General features: G+C 30.9%; 3 protein-coding genes across 4 annotated transcripts; all 3 read right to left on the reverse strand.

Moving 5' to 3' along the window:
* Nucleotides 1-478: 478 nt before the first annotated feature.
* On the reverse strand, nucleotides 479-2,039 carry LOC110640720 (ferritin-like catalase Nec2). The gene is made up of 3 exons (XM_021792160.2): nucleotides 1,414-2,039; nucleotides 1,082-1,307; nucleotides 479-986 (listed from the first exon to the last, which is right to left on the reverse strand). The coding sequence occupies exons 1-3, from the start codon at nucleotides 1,722-1,724 to the stop codon at nucleotides 612-614; spliced, it is 912 nt and encodes a 303-aa protein (XP_021647852.2). The 5' UTR covers nucleotides 1,725-2,039; the 3' UTR covers nucleotides 479-611.
* Nucleotides 2,040-9,963: 7,924 nt separating this feature from the next.
* On the reverse strand, nucleotides 9,964-13,591 carry LOC110640733 (bifunctional protein FolD 2). 2 transcript variants are annotated; one of them, XM_021792179.2, is made up of 5 exons: nucleotides 12,491-13,591; nucleotides 11,804-11,987; nucleotides 11,268-11,425; nucleotides 10,911-11,123; nucleotides 9,964-10,426 (listed from the first exon to the last, which is right to left on the reverse strand). In XM_021792179.2, the coding sequence occupies exons 1-5, from the start codon at nucleotides 12,602-12,604 to the stop codon at nucleotides 10,196-10,198; spliced, it is 900 nt and encodes a 299-aa protein (XP_021647871.2). In that variant the 5' UTR covers nucleotides 12,605-13,591; the 3' UTR covers nucleotides 9,964-10,195. The 2 variants fall into 2 exon arrangements, with proteins under 2 accessions (XP_021647871.2, XP_058008648.1); XM_058152665.1 differs by having other exon boundaries at nucleotides 12,411-12,535.
* Nucleotides 13,592-19,156: 5,565 nt separating this feature from the next.
* On the reverse strand, nucleotides 19,157-20,429 carry LOC110640722 (heavy metal-associated isoprenylated plant protein 36). Its single transcript, XM_021792161.2, has 3 exons — nucleotides 20,340-20,429; nucleotides 20,146-20,221; nucleotides 19,157-20,044 (listed from the first exon to the last, which is right to left on the reverse strand). The coding sequence occupies exons 1-3, from the start codon at nucleotides 20,385-20,387 to the stop codon at nucleotides 19,281-19,283; spliced, it is 888 nt and encodes a 295-aa protein (XP_021647853.2). The 5' UTR covers nucleotides 20,388-20,429; the 3' UTR covers nucleotides 19,157-19,280.
* Nucleotides 20,430-22,289: the final 1,860 nt, after the last annotated feature.

Raw genomic sequence — 22,289 nt, forward strand, 5'->3', positions numbered from 1 at the left:
GCATCCATTGGATTTCACTGAATGATTAGTCAATGTCAATGATTAGTCAATATCTCATTTGCTGGATATTAATATGAAAATATTATATATCCCTTTCTAGATTTGGCTTTATTTTTTTTCAAAATTTAACAATTATTAACATAATTATTTTTTTAATATATATATATATATAGTGAAATGATTAGAACATAAATTTATAATTGTATTAAATAGATTCTCCTTTAACTATTTGATTTTAATGTCTTTGAATTGAAAAGAATATCCTGTCCAGTCAGTGAATTAAATTTCTCATAAAGTCAATCTCTCAGTATTAAAATAAATAATAAATGGTATTTTCTTATATAAAATTTTAATTTTTTTTATTTATAAAGGGAGAACACATTCTTCATTAATATCAATTAATCTCTGTATTTATTGACTTAATGCAATACATTAAGTATTTTTAAAATCTACATGGAGTCATATCAAGGCTAGTACGTACTAATAGGCACACTCAAGACTTGCTGTTATTCATTATCACAAATTTGATACAAATTATTTCAAACATCAAAATTACTTAATCATAGGAAATAAGCAACTGATATAGCAAATTTAATTTTTCACCAATCTCCCTAAACTTTATAAAAACTCTTTGCAATCCGACCATTTGCACCCTTGGGCAGAAAACCGCCAGGCTCATATTCACTACCAGTTCCATAAATTATTCTTAAAATTTCAGGTGGAGTTCGGGCATAGGAAAGGGAATTGGCGTCTGCTGATAAGACGTTAGTTTCAGTCTTTTGCTCAGCTCCAAGTTCTAGAGGTACAATTAAACCTTCATCTTTAATCCCACACATGGCAAGTTCGTTCCTTAGATATGATATACTGTTAGTGAACTCTGCCACAGTAATATTGTAAGGATGCACTTTCTCATAAGCTCTCCCATAGAGCAGTGCTCGAATCACTGCATCTTGTCCTGCCTCAACGCCTAAAAGTGATGCGGCAAGCTAAAAGATCAAAAAGAAGACAAAATAAGTGTAAGCTACAACATATGTATGAAGCAATAATTTTCAATTTTTTTGGTTCTGGTAGATATACTTACTTTTTTAGTAGGGTAGTTGGCTAGGTCTGGAATGGTCCCAACATATCCCACCAGTCCCACATAAGGAATAACGTAGGATGCTAAGAGATAGTTGACAGTGCTAAGGTAAGGGTTAAATGGAGGGACTAATTTGTAGCCAAGTGCTCTGTCAAACACTCTTGCAAAATTTTGAGGGCTGAGATCATATTGAGGCCTTGGAAATCCACCAACCGTTGTTATAATAGCCCTGAAGAAAAATCACCCGTTAGATGAACAAAAAAAATTAATTTTGTAAGCTTCTGTGTTTCTGGAATAAAAAAAGTTACTAAGGCGTGTAGTTTCTCTCTCACAACCTGAGATGGCCGATTTCTTCATAACCAAATTCCTCGATGATCTGACGAGAAACAAGATCAAGTTTCGCCTTTTGGGCTCCAATCGGAGGAGGACCTCCACCGGCTAAAGCAGGAGCAAGAGCATCAAGCCCGTGACCAAGTGCACCAAACAAGAAGAATTCTGCTTCAAAGAATTCCAAATTCAAAGCGAACTGAAGTCGATCCCTGTCGTCAGCCTTTATCGGTCCACAGTAAGCAGAAGCCAGTGCAAGGGTAGAAGCCAAAACAACAAGACAAACGAGTGCGAAGAAGAAAGAATAACTGTTACCCATCTCGCTAGGACACTCAACCAATAGAGAAAACTGACTCAGCTATAACTGGTATATACGTGCATGGAGGAGCTATATAATCATCTGGTTTATGTACATACAGCACATTCATAGACCTAAGGGAAGATAAGCAAATTACAAGACAGAAAGAGACACGGAAAAATCTGGCTGCTAATAGATGGCATGTGCGCAGCCCTTCTCTTACCCTTCTAGATCGTGTGAGCTCATTCGGATTTGTGGCCCTTTAGTCACAAGAAAAAAATAGATAAATAGCATGGATTACACTAATGAAGCATGCACGCCATGCAAGGAAATTAGTCCACGTATTGGATAGGTTGTTGCGGTTGGTACAAGTAACCTCTTCCCTTATAGTCTCCAGATGTAGTTATGTTGCTAACGTAAGTGCTAATTCTGAATTTTGCTGCTTCGGAAGAAATACAAGTTAACCATCTAATAAATCTTGTTTACCCTTTTATTAACGATGAATTAATCGACTTTATCATCTGAATATCACTCTCAGCCCGTATCGACTTTATCATCCACATGGGGTTTGGTCCTCGATAATAATTAATCATCAACTACTGCAAAATAAATATTCGTCAGGTACAATTCCTAAAAGTCTAAAATTTTAGGTGAGCATTTAACGCACCTTTATAATTTTTAATTTTTATTAAAATTTAAATTTTAAAATCTCACCAATCAGAATTTATTACAAAATTAATGTTCGTTGATAAGATTTCATACCATATGATTGTTGTTGTGCGTAAGTCAATTTTTTTTCTTACAACAGCTAACTGATAAAGGTAAAAAATTCTCGTTGACAATAAATATTTATAGAAAAACTATCTATAATTTGACTTTGAATATCTTAACTGTCCTAAGTTAAAAATATAAAATTACTTTTTTTTTTAAATATATAAGCAATAAGATTATTTTGTTAATATAATATCGGAATAATATAAAATACTCTTAGAGATTTTTTGTGATTATTTTGATTTTATTATAATAGGTTTTACTTTATTAATAATCAACCTTTAAATAATAAAAATAATTTTCATATTACATATATATTAAAAAATAAAATGAAGATAAAATATTAAAAAAAAATAATAAGATAACCAGTTCCTTGTATTCCAAATGCAAATGTGCAGTGAAACATGATTGAAGTTTCCTAGTGCACCTGTTCAACTTCACCATCCGAAAAAGCCAAGCTATAAATTAATTAGGCTTCACTAGTTTATTTGACCCTCGGTTAAGTTTGGTGCATCTTTGTTGGGTTAAGTAATACCAAAACTGTGTTTCTTAATACTTATATCATTAAAAATTTTTGTCTAAACTCGATTTATCATATATTAAAGACATAAATATTAAAGACATAAATACGTAAAACTCATATATTTAATAAGTAAATTTTATCATAAATCTTGTATTTTAAGTTCATAATAAATCAAATTTAGATAAGAAATATATATATTGTTAGAAGAAAAAATACAAGTAATGAAGGAAAGGATTGTGTATTTGTCTGTGTCTTATTTACATGGATATTACATCTATTTATATATGAGAATATGAGCTAATTTAGACAAGAATAATAATTGCTGGAATTATGCTACACAAATCTTCTATAATCATGCTAATTGCTGTAATTATGCTACACAAATCTCCTATAATTATGCTAATTGCTGTAATTATGCTAACACCTCCCCTCAAACTCAAGGTGGTAGCACAGGTGCCAACTTGAGTTTGCTTAAGAGATCCTGAAAGCGAGCGGGAGAATGCATTTTGATGAATATATCAGCGGTTTGGCTGATAGAGGAGACAGGAATAAAAAATATGGTGCCATGAGCAACATGATGACGTACAAAATGACAATCAATTTCGATGTGTTTGGTACGCTCATGAAATACATCATTATGAGAAATCTGTATGGCACTTCTATTATCGCAATAAAGCATTATAGCAGAAGAATGAGTGACACCCAAATCAGTTAATAACCACCGTAACCAAAGTAATTCAGATGTAGCATTAGCAAAAGCACGATATTCAGATTCTGTGCTAGAACGTGTAATAACAGTTTGCTTTTTGCTACGCCAAAAGATAAGAGAATTACCCAAGAAGAAACAATAACCAGTTGTAGAGAGACGATCTGTCAGATCACCAGCCCAATCAGCATCAAAGTAGCCAGATAATACTAGGGAGGAGGTAGCGAAAAAGTACAAACCATGAGAAAGAGTGCCTTTGATATAACGAAGGATTAGAAGTACTGTAGAGAAATGAGTTGAGCGAGGAGCAGACATAAACTGCCTGACCAGATGAACAGCATATAAAATATCAGGTCGAGTAACTGTGAGATAAATAAGACTCCTGACAAGCTGTCGATATAAAGTAGGATCATCAAGAGGAGTGCCATCAAGAGGTATAAGTTTGCAATTGAGCTCCAATGGGGTTGATACTGTTTTGCTATCAGTGATGCCTGCTCGAGAAAGTAAGTCGGATGCATACTTGCTTGAGATAAATAATAGCCATCAGAATTTTGAGAAACTTCAAGACCCAAAAAATAACTAAGAGAACCCAGGTCTTTCGTTTCAAAATTCTGATTGAGATAATGTTGTAACTCTGAAATACCAGATGAATCATCTCCTGTTATTATCATATCATCAACATAAAGCAACAGAAGAACAATACCACTGTCAGTTCGAAGAGTGAATAATGCAGAATCATGTAGACTAGAGATAAAACTAAGTTGAGCAAGAGTGGAACTAAATTTGACAAATCAGGCCCTGGGAGCTTGTTTTAATCCATATAAGGCTCGCCGAAGTTTGCAAACCTTATGAGGAGAATGATAACCAGGAGGAGGATGCATATAAACCTCTTCTGTTAAATCACCATGAAGAAAAGCATTCTTGACATCCATCTGGAAAAGTTTCCATTTACGAACTGCAGCAATAGCTAAGAGACTGCGAATAGATTTTAATCGGGCCACTGGAGCAAAAGTTTCTTCATAGTCGATACCATACTCTTGAGTGTACCCTTTGGCTACTAAGCGAGCTTTGTAGCATTCAATAGTTCCATCAGAACGGGTCTTGATTTTGTAAATCCATTTGCAACCAATAGGTGTCTTGTTTGATGGAAGATTAACTAAATCCCAAGTATGAGTTTTCTCTAAAGCCTGAAGTTTATCAGTCATAGCTTGCTGCCAAAGAGGGTCAGTACTTGCCTCACGATAAGAACGAGGCTCATGAAGGGTTGCAATAGTAGAGTAACAGTGAAAATCAGAAAGATAATGAGGAGTTTCTCTTATACGGGTAGAACAACGAAGAGTAGTGCAAGGAGGAGATGCAGGCGCAAGTACTGGATTAACAATTGGTGCAGATTCAATAGGGGCAAGTGTAGTTGGGCTAATATTGACCTAGATCAGAACTTGGAAACAGCTCTTTGGAGGAATCAGTGAAAAATAGAGAGTCAGTATTGACAAAGTGATGAAATTTGGAAAGAGAAGAGAACATAGTATTGTCCCAAAAGGTAACAAGACGAGAGATGCGTAACTTATTAGAAACGGGATCCCAATAACGATACCCTTTGTGTTCAATGCCATAACCAAGAAAATAAAATAGACGAGCACGGGGTTCTAATTTGGTATGTTCATGAGGTTGTAAAAGAACAAAAGAAACACATCCAAAAGGTTTAAGGATGGAATAGTCAGGAGGTTGTCCAAACAACTTTTCAAAAGGAGATAAATTATGAAGAACCAAGGTAGGAAGACGGTTAATAATATAAACAGCATGAAGAGCTGCTTCTCCCTAAAATTTTTCTGGACATGAGGCAGAAAGAAGAAGAGTACATACAGAATCAAGAATATGGCGATGTTTGCGTTTGGCTCGCCCATTCTGTTGAGAGGTATGAGGACAAGAACGTTGAACAACGGTGCCTTATTGACTAAGAAACTGAAGTAAAGAAGAATCCCGATATTCCATGGCATTGTCTGTTCGGAGAATTTTAATGTCACAAGAGAACTGAGTTTTAATCATTTTTGCAAATGTGATGTAAATTTGTGATAACTCAGATCGATGTTTCAAAAAATATATCCAAGTAAATCGAGAATAATCATCAATAAATATCACAAAATAACAAAAACCATTTATTGAAGAAATAGGAGAAGGATCCCAAATGTCAAAATGAATTAAACCAAAAGGAGTGTCTGAAGTAGTATTATTATGAGAAAAAGATAATGCAGGTTGTTTTGCAAGCTGACAATTTAAACAATTAAATGACTCAAACTTAGTAGATCCTAATAATCCATGAGAAATTAAAGGTTGAATTTTACTGGCAGAAGCATGACCAAGACGAAGATGCCATTGGTGAATGGAGGAATTAGGGATTGTAGCTGCAGACACAAATCTCTGAGGAAAATGTAAAGATGCAAGCTCAAATAATCGACCCACTTTGCGACCCTCCCCAAGAATCCGTCCTGTTTGTGAATCTTGTATCTGGACACCATGGGGAGAAAAAATAATATTTAGTCCTTTTTCACACAACTGACCAATAAAAATAAGATTGAGTACCAAATTAGGGATATAATAGGTGTTAGGGAGATGAAGATTTGAGGTAGACACATGACCAGTATATGTGATGTTCATTTTAGTTAATTGCCAATTTGATTATAATTCTGACAGAGTTAATTGCCAGATTTCTGATATGAGGATCGAGTAGTTACAAGAGCAGTTTTAAATTGAGGAGTCTTATCCAAACTGAGATGAGTCTCTTCAAAAATAATCTCTTGAATAGCAGTATTCAATGATGGGAATGGATTTCGATGTAGCAGGGACGCTCGAACTGCCTTATATTCTGATCTAAGAACCATTAGAACTTGAATGAGATGAAGATGATCTTCACTGATTTTGGCCTGAGATATTTGATTCCAAATGGGTTGGACCTGGGCAAGAAAATCATTCATAGATTGACCTGATTCTTCTTTCAGATTATGAAGAGTAGTCCACAACTGATAATAGTGGGCAAGTCTAGTGGTCTGATATTGATTAGCTAAAAAATTCCAGATTTCTTTTGCAGAGTCATAATTAGCAAATTGGATGTGGATGGACGAGACAGAGGTATTGCGAAACCAGGTGATGATCTGATGATTTTTACTCTCCCAATCCTCAAGACGGTCAGCAAATTTTGCATTAGTTTCATCGTTCTCTCTTGTCAGCGTAGTGATATCTCCGGTAACAATACGCTAAAGCTTGTGACCTATCAAAAACTTTTCATTCCTTGAACCCAAAGATTATAGTTAGAACCAGTCAGAACTGTCGCAATAGGTTTTGAAATATCAGATTTCTCCATTGATAATAAGATAAGGAGAAAAAAAAATGATATAATAACAGGAATGAAAGAATGAACTAGAACAGGTTCTAGAGAGAGAAGAGAGACTCCAGAAACTAGAAATAAAAGCTTTACAGCTCTGATACTATGTTAGAAGAAAGAATACAAGTAATGAAGGAAAGGATTGTGTATTTGTCTATGTCTTATTTACAGAGATACTACATCTATTTATATATGAGCTAATTTAGACAATAATAATAATTGATGTAATTATGCTATACAAATCTTCTATAATCATGCTAATTGCTGTAATTATGCTATACAAATCTCCTATAATCATACTAATTGCTGTAATTATGCTAATATATATATATATATATATATCCACATGTTTCCCGCAAAAAGAACTTTTATTCTACCATTAGCATGATCTTTAGCAAAAAGTCTAAAGAAGAATTTGTTCTTAAGACTTGATGAAATATATACCAGTTAATTCTTGTATTTTTAAAACTTATTAATTATATTTTTGAAAGTTAATATTTCGTTTGTTAACCATGGAGCTTTTTGCGCGTTGTCGATGTACAAAATTTTAAAAATTTTTAAGAATTTAATGGTAATTTTTAAAAAGAAAAAAAATTCTATTTTTATATTAATTTTTGATGGCTATAGCATCTTAAGAGTTTTAAAAATTTTAAGTGAATTTAATAGTAATTTTATATAAATTTTATTTTATAGTTATAGAATAATTACCATCATTAGTTAATTAACCCATTCAATCAATACCTAAATAAATAATTTATTAACAAATTATATATTTTATTTAAACCATTTAAATTAAAATTCTGGCTTGGCTCCGTCACTGTCCATGTATGTAAGCTTAGTTAGCCTAGCCGCAGATGGGGATGTGGTTGATTATGCCACTGCCGATTGCGGTCAGCGACCAATGATAATGCCGGCGAAGACAAAGAGAGTGAGGGAGAGTAGGATGACAGAGAGGTAGAGAGCGGGGAGAGAGAAGGAGGTAATATTGATATTTATTTTTAAAGTAAAGTTTTGTTTTTATGGTCATAAAAAAAGGTTTTATTTTTATTTATTTACTTTCATTGACGATAAATTAAGAGAATTTAAAATAAAATCATCAAGTTATTAATAGGATAACATTTTAATAGATAGTCTAGAACATATTTTGCAGATTTTCTATTTCTCAAATCTATATTAAAAAAAATAAAAATATAATTACAAAATTTTTGAAAATATAAAGATAAATTTGTATCATATGCCACTAGATAATAAAATATAATTAATATTTCTAGAAAAGTAAAATAAATTCATTTGATAATAACTTCAAATGAACCATTTTGAAAATCGTTTTATTTTCAGGAAAAAGACGTCGTATCAAGATTCTTCAATACGTAAAGTTGAATTTCTCAATTTATTCACTTCTTTCTCGATATGCTAAATACTCTATGTGGAAACATATAAAAGCAAGGAGAGAAAATGCAGTGGGAAAATTAATAAAAAAGAAATCTCTGCTTTTCCAAGATAATCACCCAAAATGTTGAAGTTTCTGGAATTAATGCTCAAATTAACTCTATCTCTCTCAATTTTCAAGATAATCATAGTGAGCTTACATTTTTTAAACCTTTTTCAATAAACAGTTGCTAAATAGCATAATAATATTCAATTGTACAATTTCAAATTCAATGATCACCACTAAGCATGACCTTATCAAGTTTGTAGTCAAAGTAGTACCATCATATGAGCTAGGGGCGGCGCGGACGAATTTGAATTTGGGTTATTGGATTTTTTTTTTTTTTTTAAATGTGGATTTGAATTAGGTTACTTGAATTTCGAATTAGTTTAAATTATTTATCAAATTTTTGTATAAAAAAATTTATTTTAATATGAAAATAGTTAAAAATATTAATTTTATTAATTTAAATTTTAAATTAATTAAATCAATATAAATAAATTAATTTTGAATTAAGTCATTTAAAGTATCCCATTAACTTTCAAATTGAAAGCCTTCTTGTTACAGTTAGAAACGCAAGCATTTATCATCTAAAGTTTGTCAGAGCCGTTCTCTGCCCATTCCAACTTCCAAATAAACGAACGTTTATACCCATTTTCAATTTGACAAATATTTCACTTTGTTAACATACAAGTATTATATATAAGTAAATTTTATCATTATAGATTTCATAAATCTATTAGACATACAACGATTACATTAACCGAGTAAGTTCTCGTTGCTCTCACCTTTCACTTCAATATAATTATAAGATAGGCACAAACAAAATAGCCAGTATCACGATTTAGTAAAAATTATTTGGTGTAGGTGTAGAAAACATCAACACTCTTAAAAGAGAGGACCAGATTTTCCTTTGGGGTTCACAAATATATTAGCACACTATTTGACAATTTTAGACCCAAGGGTGAAAAAAAATACAAGTAGAACGAAATTATTAAAAAATAATAAAATAGAAACAAAAGCAAAAACTCTATAATTACATTTGATAGTGTGTAATATATTGCACTATAATCAATTATACAATGCAATCAAAATTGTAATATAATGTAATTGTGATTATATTATTATATTTCGTTGCAAAATAAAAAATATAAGTTTTGTAATATAATAATAATTTTGGTTATAGTGTTAATAATAAATGATAATGATTGTAGTAATTGATAGTAAAGTAATAATAATGACTAAATGGTAGTGGTGATGATAAAAGAGATAGTTAGGTAATAGTAGTGGCCGGTGATAGCAGTGGTCAAATGGTGGCGGTAATAGTGATGGTGACAAGGATGATGGTACCAAGGTAGTTGTGGTGAGAGTAATGGCAGTGATGGTCGTGATTGTTGTAATAGTGGTAGTCAAACAGTGGTGGTAGTAACGTTAACAATAAATGGAAAAAAATAAAAATAAGCATTATATTATATAATTATCATCCCATTACATCAAATAACGTAATCAAATATGCAATGTAATCATTATCATATTATAGCAAAACAAAGATATCCAATAAACTTAAATATGCATGATTTCCTATAAAAGCGGGAGTTAATCATGAAGTGAAAACAGAGGATAGGGCTTACGAAGACTATTGGCAAAAATTATATTTGAAAGAGAAAAAAAAATATATGGAACATTACTGCATGAATACCCGCTTTGCACTATCCAATGTGTTCTTAAGTAGCATTGCAACAGTCATTGGACCCACACCACCTGGAACAGGGGTAATCCATCCAGCTACCTTACATGCTTCCTTGTAATCTACATCTCCCACTAGCCTATAACCCGACTTCTTACTTGGATCATCAATAGCATTTGTGCCAACATCAATAACTGCAGCTCCAGGTTTAATCCAGCTGCCCTTGATCTGAAAATTCAGAAAATGAACCACATGTAAAAAATTCTCAACATCAAAGCCAACAAAATAAACGTATAAGGAGCTGTAAACTAGCAGAAATTATGTTGTACAATGTTCTCGTGTAACAGATATCAATCCATTATCTGGAACAAACAATGGCAATCGGTTACAACTTATGTGCAAAAGAATGCATACAAGAAGGAAACTTTTAACCCATAATGACAGTAAAGGCCTGTTTGACATTATTGTTAAATCTGCCATTAAAAAAATCACTTATCTAAAGTAATAAAAAATAATTTAAAATTAAATTTAATAAATTTTAGTCATAAAAACATTAAAATAACAAAACAGCTCTTTCTAAACTCTTTCTAAACTGCTTTTTTTTCAACGGCATCTAAAAATATTAATTTTATTCAAAAAAGCAGTTTCGGCCCTCCAAACGCAATACCAAACAGACACTAAAACAAAGCAAGTATGAATTATAAGTGGTTACCATCATTGCTTGCCCAGCTGCTGCAATAATGATGTCAGCTCCACGAATGATCCTCTCTTGGTCATCAGAACGGGAATGGACAATGGTAACTGTAGCATCTGCTTTCAGAAGCAGCAGTGACACTGGTAATCCAACTATGTTGCTGCGACCAACAACAACAGCATTTTTTCCCTTAATAGTTATACCACTTCGTGAAAGAAGCTCCAGACAACCCTGTAGACCAAGAAGCTTATTAGCAAATATATGAATTTCTAACTTGATATCATTAGATAATATGTTTTGGGAGAAGAAAAAGAAGGATTGATCCCACAGTAAAATGATAATAAATCGAAATCATTTTAAGGACAACTACATTGCCTTGGGGGTACAGGGAACAAAAAGAGGTTCTCTGCCTTTCATAGCAAGTTTGCCAATGTTAAGAGGATGAAAACCATCCACATCCTTTTCAAGATGGATTTCAATCAAGACTTTCTCTTCATTAATATGCTTTGGCAATGGCAGCTGAACCAATATTCCTGTTCATAGAACAAAAAAGTTGCTTTAAAGAATTAAAAATATAGAATGAATTAACATTGTGACAAACAGAAACAATGCAAGCTTGCTTGCAAAACTGGCCTATTAAGAATTGATTGTTGAAACAAACAAATAGCTAAGTTCATCAGATATCAAAAAGTAGATGTTAAAGTAATTCCAAGGTTCTTCATGAGTTGCAGTAAGTGTCAAACTTTATTTCTCACATGTATGAAGCTAGGTACTACTACGTTGAAATGGAAGGCTGCCCTTACCTCCAGTTTGAGCGCAAGCATGTGGCTTAACGTTATCATCAGAACACTAAAATATAAATTATAAGCTATCAATTGCCAAAATGTAAATAGAGTTAACAGCAGGCCAACCATGTATATCAGGATTTGCATTTAACTCATGGACCTTGCTGATCAGCTCAGCTTCAGATATTTGTTCTGGGAGGTCTATATCAAATGACTTTATCCCAACTTCAGCACAAGCCTTTCTTTTCATACTTACATAGCTTTGAGAATCCTTTCTGTTGCCTAAAATGACAACAGCCAATCCTGGAACCTAAACAGATTGAAGGATGAAAAGCATTAAAATCCATGTTTCATAAGAAAAGATAAAGAATTTACACACTAACAGTTGGTTCAACTAGTTATTAATAAATTTAGCAATCATACTTCAGAAGCAAGAATCCTTTTAGCAGATATAGGGCAACAGAAGTTTTATCTAACTCATTCCATAGTCTCTAATTAGACAAAAAAAAAATTCCAATATACAAATCTATGCACAGGATTGCTAGGAATCTAAGTAGACAGCAAAAAAATCTGAGGCACAAATCAACAAATAAGGTAAATTAGACGAAAGTGAAATTCTCTATAATTGAAAAATTAACATTTCCAACTCTGGAGCGGATACGGCAACAACTACCTCTGAAAATCTAAACAACTTTTTCAATTCATGGAAACATTTACATGCACTTGAACTCACCAGCGAACCGAAGGAAGCCACTACGCTCTCAGATACTCTGAGAGAGAGAGAGAGAGAGAGAGAGAGTGATTAGAAAATACCTTGCCGTATTTCTCAGAGAGTTGACGGACGTCATCGGCAATTTCGGATCGGATGGTCTGGGCGATGGCTGTGCCGTCGATTATGGTGGCCTTGTGATCTGACGGTGACGCCATATGTAATGTAGAGATGGGTGGAGACGGCGTCGCTTAAGTGGTTTGTTTGTGACAAACACAATAGGATTTTAGTTAAGTGCTGCAGCACCAAACCATAATTGGACACGTGGATATCAGGTTAGGTAATTGTGCGTTACCCGCGCCCACCAACTGTATAGTGGTACTGAATAAGCTTTCTATCATACTCCTAGCCTCCGTATTTTAATTTTTTTTTTAGTATTTTAAAATTTGACGTACGTAGAGCAATTTTTTGAACTCTTCAATGGTTTCGGAAATTAAATTACATAATTATCAACGAAAATTATGATTTATTAAGCAAATTTCTCATGTCTAAAAATACATCTAACGTATACATAATTATTTCAACAATACTCCAACAAACGTATACATAATTATTTCAACAATACTCCAACAAATTTTTTCTCAAAAAAAGAAAACTAGTAGTCCAGCGATCACAAAGCATCAAGAAATTAAAGGCAAGCTAGCTAAATTATTTTTTTACTACACAATTAGCTAATACAATAAACTTTGTTCTTTAATATCATTATTTTTACACTTTGTAATTACTATATTAATTTATACCTGATGCATAACATGTATACCATAATTTTATTACGGATAATTAAAGATTTCCTTTGAACACAATTGTGTTGTGTAAATTTGTTTGGAGTAATTAGAAGATGTATAGAACTCAAGTATGGCCCCAAGAGGCCAAGAACATCATAGTTCTAATGGGGTCTTCTGCGACATAGCTCCAGTTCCGTCTCTGGTTTTCCTTGGAAAACCATGTAGTAGTTGTAGTAGTATTTCCCTTCCCGACTACTCCGTTATTTCTGGCAGCATCACAAGCCTGAAGCTTGAGCTTCTCTACAACTCCAAAGGATCTCTTGGACTCATGGGTTAGAGAAGCATGATCGCTTGAGAGACTGTGAGGCTTCATCTTGGTTAGGGAAAGTAACTGGGTAATGTTTATATGAAGAAGGGGGGGTTGTGGGGAGTATTTATATACAAGGAAAAGGCATACACAGGCTAAAAATAATGGTGTCTTATCAATTATCATGTCCTGTTCTGATGTGGCCAAAGATTCCTATCTTCTCATGGAATACAGATCAGCTCAGCTCCATAAAATGTTGATTGATATTTTCATCCAACTATTACTAATTATACTTTTTAACATTTTTTCTTTCTTATTTCTTCTTGTTCATCATGGTTTTCCCTTTTCTTTTTTCTCTTATTGGCTTTTGCATTCTTGGGTTTTATATTTTTATTGGCTATCATTTGGACAACAGAACAAATTGCAAGTGGAAGATAAGACTTTTATAGTCATTTTATTATAATAAATAATAAATTGTTGCATTAAGATTAGAATTAGGAATGAATAATCTTACTCAAAAATTGGAAATCAACTGAATTGATCTCAAATAAATCTTTTTTTTTAAGCTTAAAAAATTAAGAAAGATATTAATTATCATTTAAAAAAAAAAAAAAAAACAAAGAAGTTGGAATCTATGCTCTAGTCCTTTTGACATGAGGCAGGATGCCATGCCACTTTGGAATCAGAATATGGTTTTTGAAGGACACTTGGGTTGCCTACTATTCCAAAATGTAGCTGAAAGGAATAAAAGTCGAACCTGACAAAATCAGCTACCAACATGTGTCGTGTCCTTCCAATCATCCCCCTTATTGCTCTTATTTAATTTTTAATTTTGTTTTTAAAATAATATATTTATTAATTATGTTATTATTACTATTATTTATCTTTTCGTCACTTTTTTTAACATTTTAATTTTCTGAAATTATGAAAAAGGAAAAAAATTCAACTATGTCTCTTGGGAATTTAAAGAAAAATAGTTGAAAGATTTAATGGGCCAAAGAGAAATGAAGTTGCCTTTTATCCTTTTTAATGGGCTAAGCCCAATTACCCTTTTAAGGGTAAGTCTCCTTGGGCCTCATGCAAATACGAATAAGCGCGGTCCGAACATGCTATGGGCGAATTTCGATGCATAATGCTTTGACGAGCTTTGATAGTAAATTCCTAACTCGAATAAGAAGCGCGACCTTTTCTCTGTATTCTTTTTTCGTAGGAGTCTTGTTTTGTGTTAGTGTTCTTTTCTTTTTTTTTTTTTAGGGGGCCCTCTCCTCCTCCTCCTTACCTGGATTGTGAGTTTAATCCTCTACTCACAAATTATTATTTGGATGAAGAAAGAGAGAAGAAGAAAGAAAAAGTAAGTAGTAAATAAATATTATATTATATTTATTAAGAAAAAAGTAAGGTAAAGATAGAGTAGTAAAGGTAAGGGCTTACCCTCCTCCCCCTAAAAATTTTTTTTTTTTTTTTTTTTAAAGCAGAGAGGAGAGTGAGAGAAAAAAAAACTTTTTTTTTTTTTTTTTCTATTATATCCTTAATTTTTATTAAAAATTTAATTATACTCATTAAAAATAAATATAGCATATCACTATAAATAAATATCTTCTCTCTTAAGTGATCATACATAATTTCTTTGTTTTTTAGTCATTTATTTTTAAATAGTTTACTGTAATTATTATACTTTAATTATTATTTTTTTTATTTATTCTTTCAATAATTTACTTCAATTATTATTTTTTTTTTAAATAATTTATTTTTTATTTAATCTTTATTAGATTTACACATTATTATTTTGATCTATTAATTTTATGATTATTTATAGTGGACCATTATTATTTACAAATTTAAGATTTATCATAATGAATTTACCATTTAATAAATTATCTAATAAAAAATAATATTTTTATACTTCTAATAATTATTTATCCTTCTTTCACCTCTTTTCAAACATGAAAAATATGCATTACATTTCTTTATTTTTCTATTAATTCACCTCTTTCCAAACATGAGATTTTGTAACTGTCTTCACCCTTCTCCTTTCTTACCCTCCCTTATCCTTCCATTAATTACCCTTCGTTGAGTTCTTTTGTGGCTTCTAAACGGAGAGGATTTTTAACGGGGGGAACCTGCGTTTGTGTTGTGATGAATTTCTTCTTTTATTTATGCTACTAGTTGTTAGTGTTGGTTTTGCAGGTGAGAGTGAGAATCTCCTTAAGGTTGGTATTCTCAGAGACATCTCGGCGTCATTAGTGGATTTTTCGGTCCCTTAAAGGGAGAAAAAGTGCGCCAGAGCTCTTCTAGTCTACTTCCTCTGCATTCCCTCAATGGTCCTCTGCTCTACATGTAGTAGTTTTTGGACCTTTTCACCTTGCTAGCATCATTGGGGATGATATAAGGGTCTCTGTAATCCAACATAGTCTTGAGCAACCTGTACGCTTACCTTTGTATGAAGTATCCTTGGTAACAAGTCTCTGGCTTGGCCGGCGACGCCTATGCTGTGAGAATGACTTCCTGCCAACTAAGGTTTTCGTTTTTGGGTTTGTGGCTTTGATGAGCTGGGTGCATGGATCCTTTTGTTAGAGTCTTGGGTTGAGTTTATGTATGAACTTGATCTTCATTTAATTTTTGCCTACTGATTAGGTTTATTGTAAGCTCTGTTGGTGGACTTTTAAATTCATGTTTTTAATCTAATGAAATTCTATCTTTAGACAAAAAAAAAAAAAAAAGAAATTACTGCATGATATTAAATATAAAATTTAAATTAAATGAATTGAAAAATAAATTAAAATTTATAAAAAACATTTAAATAATATAAAATAAAATTTAAGTATGTAATGAATATAAAACAAAAAAATTTAAAATGTCTTTATATGTTTAGCCTAACAAGAGGAGAAGAAGGTGGTTTGTGTGCGTATGTATATATGTATATATAATCATTACAAAATAAACGTAGGTCGATGAAATTGAATGGTGGGAAACCAGATTTGACAGTGCAAAGATGAGGAAAAGAAAAGGTCTTGTTTTATTATAGGTCACAGACTGAACAAATTAGGAGATGCAATTGCTTTTGCACCACATAATATTCTCTTTAAACTGTTCTATCTTTTTTCTTTATCATGAACAGTCCAGCATTTATCGTCCTAGTTCATTTCATCACCTTCACATCAAATAATATCCCACTACTGCTTTATTTTGTCACTCGAATTCCACCTTAATTCTACTATTTAAAAAAAAAAAAAATCAGTGATGTATTTCATCGTCTTCGATGATTGTAATGTGATGAAGGGATATGAGGAGTTATGCAATGCTACGACTGCGAATCATGCAGTTGAAGGAAGCATAAGAGTTGTAACGACAACAGGGAAAAATTATATTCTACACCTGATGTTCTAATTGGGATTCCTAATTATAATAACAAATCAATAAAATGTTAACATTTAGATAAAAAAAAAAGTGATAAAATGGATTGATTCCTGATAGTTGTAAGTGATTTTAAAGAGAGAAAATGAACTGTGTATAAAATATATATATATATATTAAATATTTATAAATTAGTTAATAGTTTATTATTCCAATTGATACTCTAATTAGGATAACGATTGTATTGTACAATTAGTCCTTAATGTAAAAGAGAGTTTATATTTAATTCTAATATTAAATAATGTCACATATTAAGAATCTATTTGTTTTATGAAAAATAATTTGTACATAAAAAATATTTTATTATTTTTTAAATTTCATAAAAATATTTTTTATTATTTAATTATAATATTAAATTAATGATATTTTTTTATTTTATATATGTATAAGTATTTTTCACATTTTAATATAATTAAAAAATTTAAAAATGAAAAATAATTTTTAAGATGACTTAATTTCTCTTTTATAAAAAAATATTTTTCATTGATTATTTTTTTTTTAATATCAAAATACTAAAAAATATATAAAATATTTTTTTTAAAACAAATGGAGTCTCAAATTATAAAATAATTTTAATTCAATTATTTTATTTTTTAAAATTGAAACAAAATAATTAAATTTTAATATTTATTCATTAAAATCAAATCAAATTTTCTTAAAAAATAAACTGAAAAAATGAAATTTGATCAATTTTATTATTTCTTTTGTTACAATCAATTATTGCTCAGTCTTATCACCACCTAAACTAAAAATCAATGACCTTATCACATCTGGCTTAATTCATCTCATAGTGTGGCAATTATTGTGATGGGGAAAATGGTGTCACCAAAAGATTTTTATCGTAGAGGTTTTATCTCTTTTGTATGTTACATAGTGATTAAGCTTATCAATGTGTAATCTCTTTTGTACGTTCACTTTTATCTACTCATGCATATGCCAACAATAAGTGAACGTTAACAGAGAAAAACATTTTTCCTTGTAAATTTACGAAAATTTAGAAATTAAGTATGATTAAAACAATTATTATCCTTAATTATTTCATTTATATGTTAATATGATGTTAAAGTTGGAAATTTAACATCATTATGTACATATACTTTTGAGTGAAACTTTTGCAATAAGCTAGAAAATAAATATTTTGCCATTTAAATTTCATTAAGAAAAAGGAAAAAGAAATTTGGTAGGTAGAGACAAAATCAAGTGTTTTCTATATTCTACAAGATTATATTCTCTACCAAGAGGGCCCAAAAATCAAATATCATCCTATCTTAACTTTGCAACAGGAAGTTGATGGAGAGAAGAATATTTTATGGAAATTATTTTTTATTATACATATATATATATATAATTAACATTATAATAAGATTAATCATATCAATAATAATAATGATGATTATATATATATGAGATTGGTCTTGTTGACTGGTATAGAGAGCCCAAAAATAATGATAATAGAGCTTTCTAGATTCTGAAAAGGAGAGGAGAAATTAAAGGGGAAAACGAAAAAATTTACTACGAAATGGAAGGAAGTATAATCCTTTATGATATCTGAATATTCTACCATGAATGGATATAACAAAAAAAAGGCAGGAGAGGGAAGAGATGATTGGGATTCAAGGTTTTGGTTTTATTATTATTGAAGCATTCTCTCAATATATACATTTGGAGTGGGTATGGAAAGCTGTTTTTCAACCTCTAACTTAATATTTGAGTTATTTTCAGAATTATAAAATTTTGAAATTAAATTTTAAATCGAAATTAATTATATTTTTGCATCATCACCATATTCCTTTAAACTAAAAAGAAATGTTGACATATTATTGGTCCCAATATAGATACTAAAAAGGAGAAGGGAAGAAAAAGAAAAGCAAAAACCTAACATACAAAATACCTTTTCTATTGATATCCCTCACATATTGAAAGCAAAAGACATGTACAAAGATGTTTTAACCAAAGGGAAACTTTGCTTTCTAAAAGATAACTTTAAGCATTACTCAACAAAAAAAAAAAAAAAAATGCTCATCTTGATGAATTTTAATAGAAGGTTACGCATATACTGATGATCAAATATCCCATTCAGAATTTCCCTTTCGGTGAGCTCCTGACCCTTAGTTCCACAACCATATACATCATTTTCCATGTCTCTTGAATAGAGAATATCATGAACAAAAATCTCCTTTGCCTATTAAAGAAGCTTTTTTCGTATAAACCCCAAAATAACATTACAAGGCTATGTATTATATATATGTATATATAGCACCAAATTAATAAAGTTTAACCATTTTTTTAATTCCACTAAACTTGTAATTACAAAATTAATTATAATCCCCTATCCACCTTCCCCGCAATCCATTAGCACTAGAATAGATATTACGTATACTAATTTTCTTACATAATTGAGCATCCACCATCATTATCATAATCATCATCATGAATCATCCTATTGATTGGTTCAGATGGTGGAGGTGGTGGAGGGTACCTCTCAGGGTGAGAATACGGATGAGCATGCATGGAAGGAGCATAGTATGATGCACTGGTACTAGGATATGCTGTGTTGTAGTTTACTCCATAAGCTGGAGGAGCGGCATAATACACTGGAAGATGATATGGGTATACATGCTGAAGTGGTGGGATATAGTCCATTGATGCCATAGGTGGAGCTGGGTTTTCAATAACCGCCGGAGATTTGCCGTCTGCTGGTGTGTCACCGGCATGATCACCACCACTGTTACCATTATTAGCATTATTACCATTTTGCCCTCCCTTCTTCTTTTTCTTCTTTTTCCCTCCACTTCCACCTCCGCCAGTAGCTGCAGCAGCGCTTTCTCCAACAGCCCCCTCGCCCTTGGCATCCAGTGGTTGGTCATCACCACCACCACTTTTAGCAACAGTGTCAGGCTTTTCTTTTATGTTGTTTTGATCATCATCGTCGCCGTCATCACCAGCACCAACTTCCTGGCTATCTTGATCAGGGTCTTGTTTTCCATCGCTCTTGGATTTTCCTGACTTCTTATTCTTCTTCTCTGGCTTTTCAGGCCAAAGTTCTGCGTGTTTCCCCGACCTTGCCAATTTCTTGATAAGAGTCTCGGCGTCGACGTTGCCACTCACTGTAACCTTATGCTGCTGAGAGTCAATCTCTGTCATATAAACACCTGTACGCTCAAGGGATAATAAAGAATGTACACATATTAAATGGAGAGATTCTAATGATAACAAAATATATGCAAGAGCAGAGTTTACATAAAAATTGTACCATCGACTCCCTGGAGAACTTTCCTGACTTTCTTCCTGCAGCCTTCACAGTGGATTGAGACTTTCAGGACCCATGTCTATGAAGCAATAGAAAAATGGACTTAGAAAGAGATCAATAGCACTGGAGAAATGATGAGTGAGGAAAAGCAATGGATAGACATAGAGAACTAAGAGAAGGACTCGAAAATTAATCACCTGGTATTTCAGCTGCTCTGGAGCCCCTTCGGCTGGTTTTCCTGCCATGAGAGAGAGAGAGAGAGAGTGGGAGAGCTGATTGGGTGGGAATGTACACGTCTATTAATAGATGGAAAAGTATAGGGTAAATTATATTTTCATCCTTGAAGTTTGATTAAATTAATAATTTATTTTTTATAATTTTAAAATTAAATAATTTAATTTTTAATATTTTAATAATTCTATAAGTTTATCTTTATCATTAAAATAATTGTAAATTTCTTATTAAATTTAAAAAAATAATAAAAATATTTTTAACACTATTTTTAAGATGAAAATAATTTAACTCTTTAAATTTTATTTTATTAATAATTTAGTACTTATATTTTTAAAATATGAGTTATAATAAATTAAAATTTTTAAATTTAAATTATAATTATAAAAAATATAAATTAATTATTTCCTTAAAAATGTTAAATTTTTTTGTTAATTATAAAACCATTTATATATTTTGTTGATTCTTAAATATTATAACATTTATATATAAATCCTTTTAACTCTGTAAAAATTTATTTATTTTATATTATTTTAATAATATATAAATAATTATATATATATATATTAATTTATAATATTTTTATATATTATATTATTACATAAAAAAAATAAAATATGAATCTAGACGCAACTTGTGTCCAGATTTGAATCCTCTGATCCCATTTTCTTCCCCTCCCCTATTTTCTGTCTAAGGATTAAATTATTAATAAAAAAAATCTTATGAAATAAATTATTAATAAAATAAAATTTTATATATTAAATTATTTTTAAATTAAAAATAAAATTAAAAATATTTTAATTATTTTTATTAAAATTAATATAAACTTAATTAATTGAAATTCTATCAGCATGTGCTGATTTATATAATTATTAAAATATTAATAATTAAATAATTTAATTTTATAATTATAAAAATTAAATTATAAATTTAATTAAATTTTAAAAACTAAATTATAATTTATCTCATATATATATATATATTTTAAAAATTAAATTATAATTTATCTCATATATATATATATATATATATATAATTAAAATTTGAAATATGTAAATTTAAATTGAATCTTGAACTTAAAGGACAAAACAGTCATTTGGTTCAATTTTATCAGCGGCATGCACAATAACAGAGGTCGAAACATGAGCGAGAGTGGAAAGCCCCAAGAGAGATAAGGAATGTCTGTAACATGTTTATTTGAGTAAAAAAAAAGAACTTGCCAGGGTTTTAATATATAATCACACAAAATGACATCACTTAAGTATAATATATAGATTCATTTCGATTATTTATTTATTTTCTCTTTTAAATCAACCGAAATTAATTAAGATTTTAAAATTTAATAATTAAATTATTTAAATTTAATAATTAAATTAAAATATCGAATTATATAAATTCGATTTAATTTATCAATTATAACCGATAAAGGCTTAACCTAATCTTTTCACCTTTAATTTTATTTGCTCCTTTGCGCTCAGTGAAAGGAATGTGAAGAGAACTAAACTTATCGAATTTAGAATAAATTATTCCATGCAACAATTATATATTTTGATAGTTGATTGTGATAAAATCTATCATAATCAATAAATAAAATAAAATTATTATATATACATTGATTATATTCTAAAATTTCTGTCATCTGTGAATTTACATGCTTTTTTGAAAGAATGTATCAATGTTAGCCTCCCTTCAATACATGTGGCTTCATGTTAATTATTTGAAAGTGTAGCCTCATTTGTAGATTTGGCCAGGGGCCGATTCTAGACCGAACCATCGGTTCAGCCAACTTTATGGTTCAGACCAATTTTAGTTCAAATCAATTCCGATTGGGAACCGTTAAATACAGTTTTAATTCGGTTGATGATTACAGTTTTAATTCGGTTCATAATCTCACCCTGGTTGTAATGTAAAAAAAA

This window comes from Hevea brasiliensis, chromosome 9 (genome assembly GCF_030052815.1).
Source record: "Hevea brasiliensis isolate MT/VB/25A 57/8 chromosome 9, ASM3005281v1, whole genome shotgun sequence".
Taxonomy (NCBI): Eukaryota; Viridiplantae; Streptophyta; class Magnoliopsida; order Malpighiales; family Euphorbiaceae; genus Hevea; species Hevea brasiliensis.

Coding starts and splice junctions, on each gene's coding strand:
- LOC110640720 (XM_021792160.2), bottom strand. CDS start 1,724: ATGGGTAACAGTTATTCTTTCTTCTTCGCACTCGTTTGTCTTGTTGTT. Junction 1,308..1,413: donor GAAGAAATCGGCCATCTCAG/GTTGTGAGAGAG, acceptor ATTTTTCTTCAG/GGCTATTATAACAACGGTTG. Junction 987..1,081: donor CCAACTACCCTACTAAAAAA/GTAAGTATATCT, acceptor TTGATCTTTTAG/CTTGCCGCATCACTTTTAGG.
- LOC110640733 (XM_021792179.2), bottom strand. CDS start 12,604: ATGGCGTCACCGTCAGATCACAAGGCCACCATAATCGACGGCACAGCC. Junction 11,988..12,490: donor TCTCTGAGAAATACGGCAAG/GTATTTTCTAAT, acceptor CAATCTGTTTAG/GTTCCAGGATTGGCTGTTGT. Junction 11,426..11,803: donor TGCAAATCCTGATATACATG/GTTGGCCTGCTG, acceptor TTCTATGAACAG/GAATATTGGTTCAGCTGCCA.
- LOC110640722 (XM_021792161.2), bottom strand. CDS start 20,387: ATGGCAGGAAAACCAGCCGAAGGGGCTCCAGAGCAGCTGAAATACCAG. Junction 20,222..20,339: donor CAGAGCAGCTGAAATACCAG/GTGATTAATTTT, acceptor ATTGCTTCATAG/ACATGGGTCCTGAAAGTCTC. Junction 20,045..20,145: donor AGTTCTCCAGGGAGTCGATG/GTACAATTTTTA, acceptor TTGAGCGTACAG/GTGTTTATATGACAGAGATT.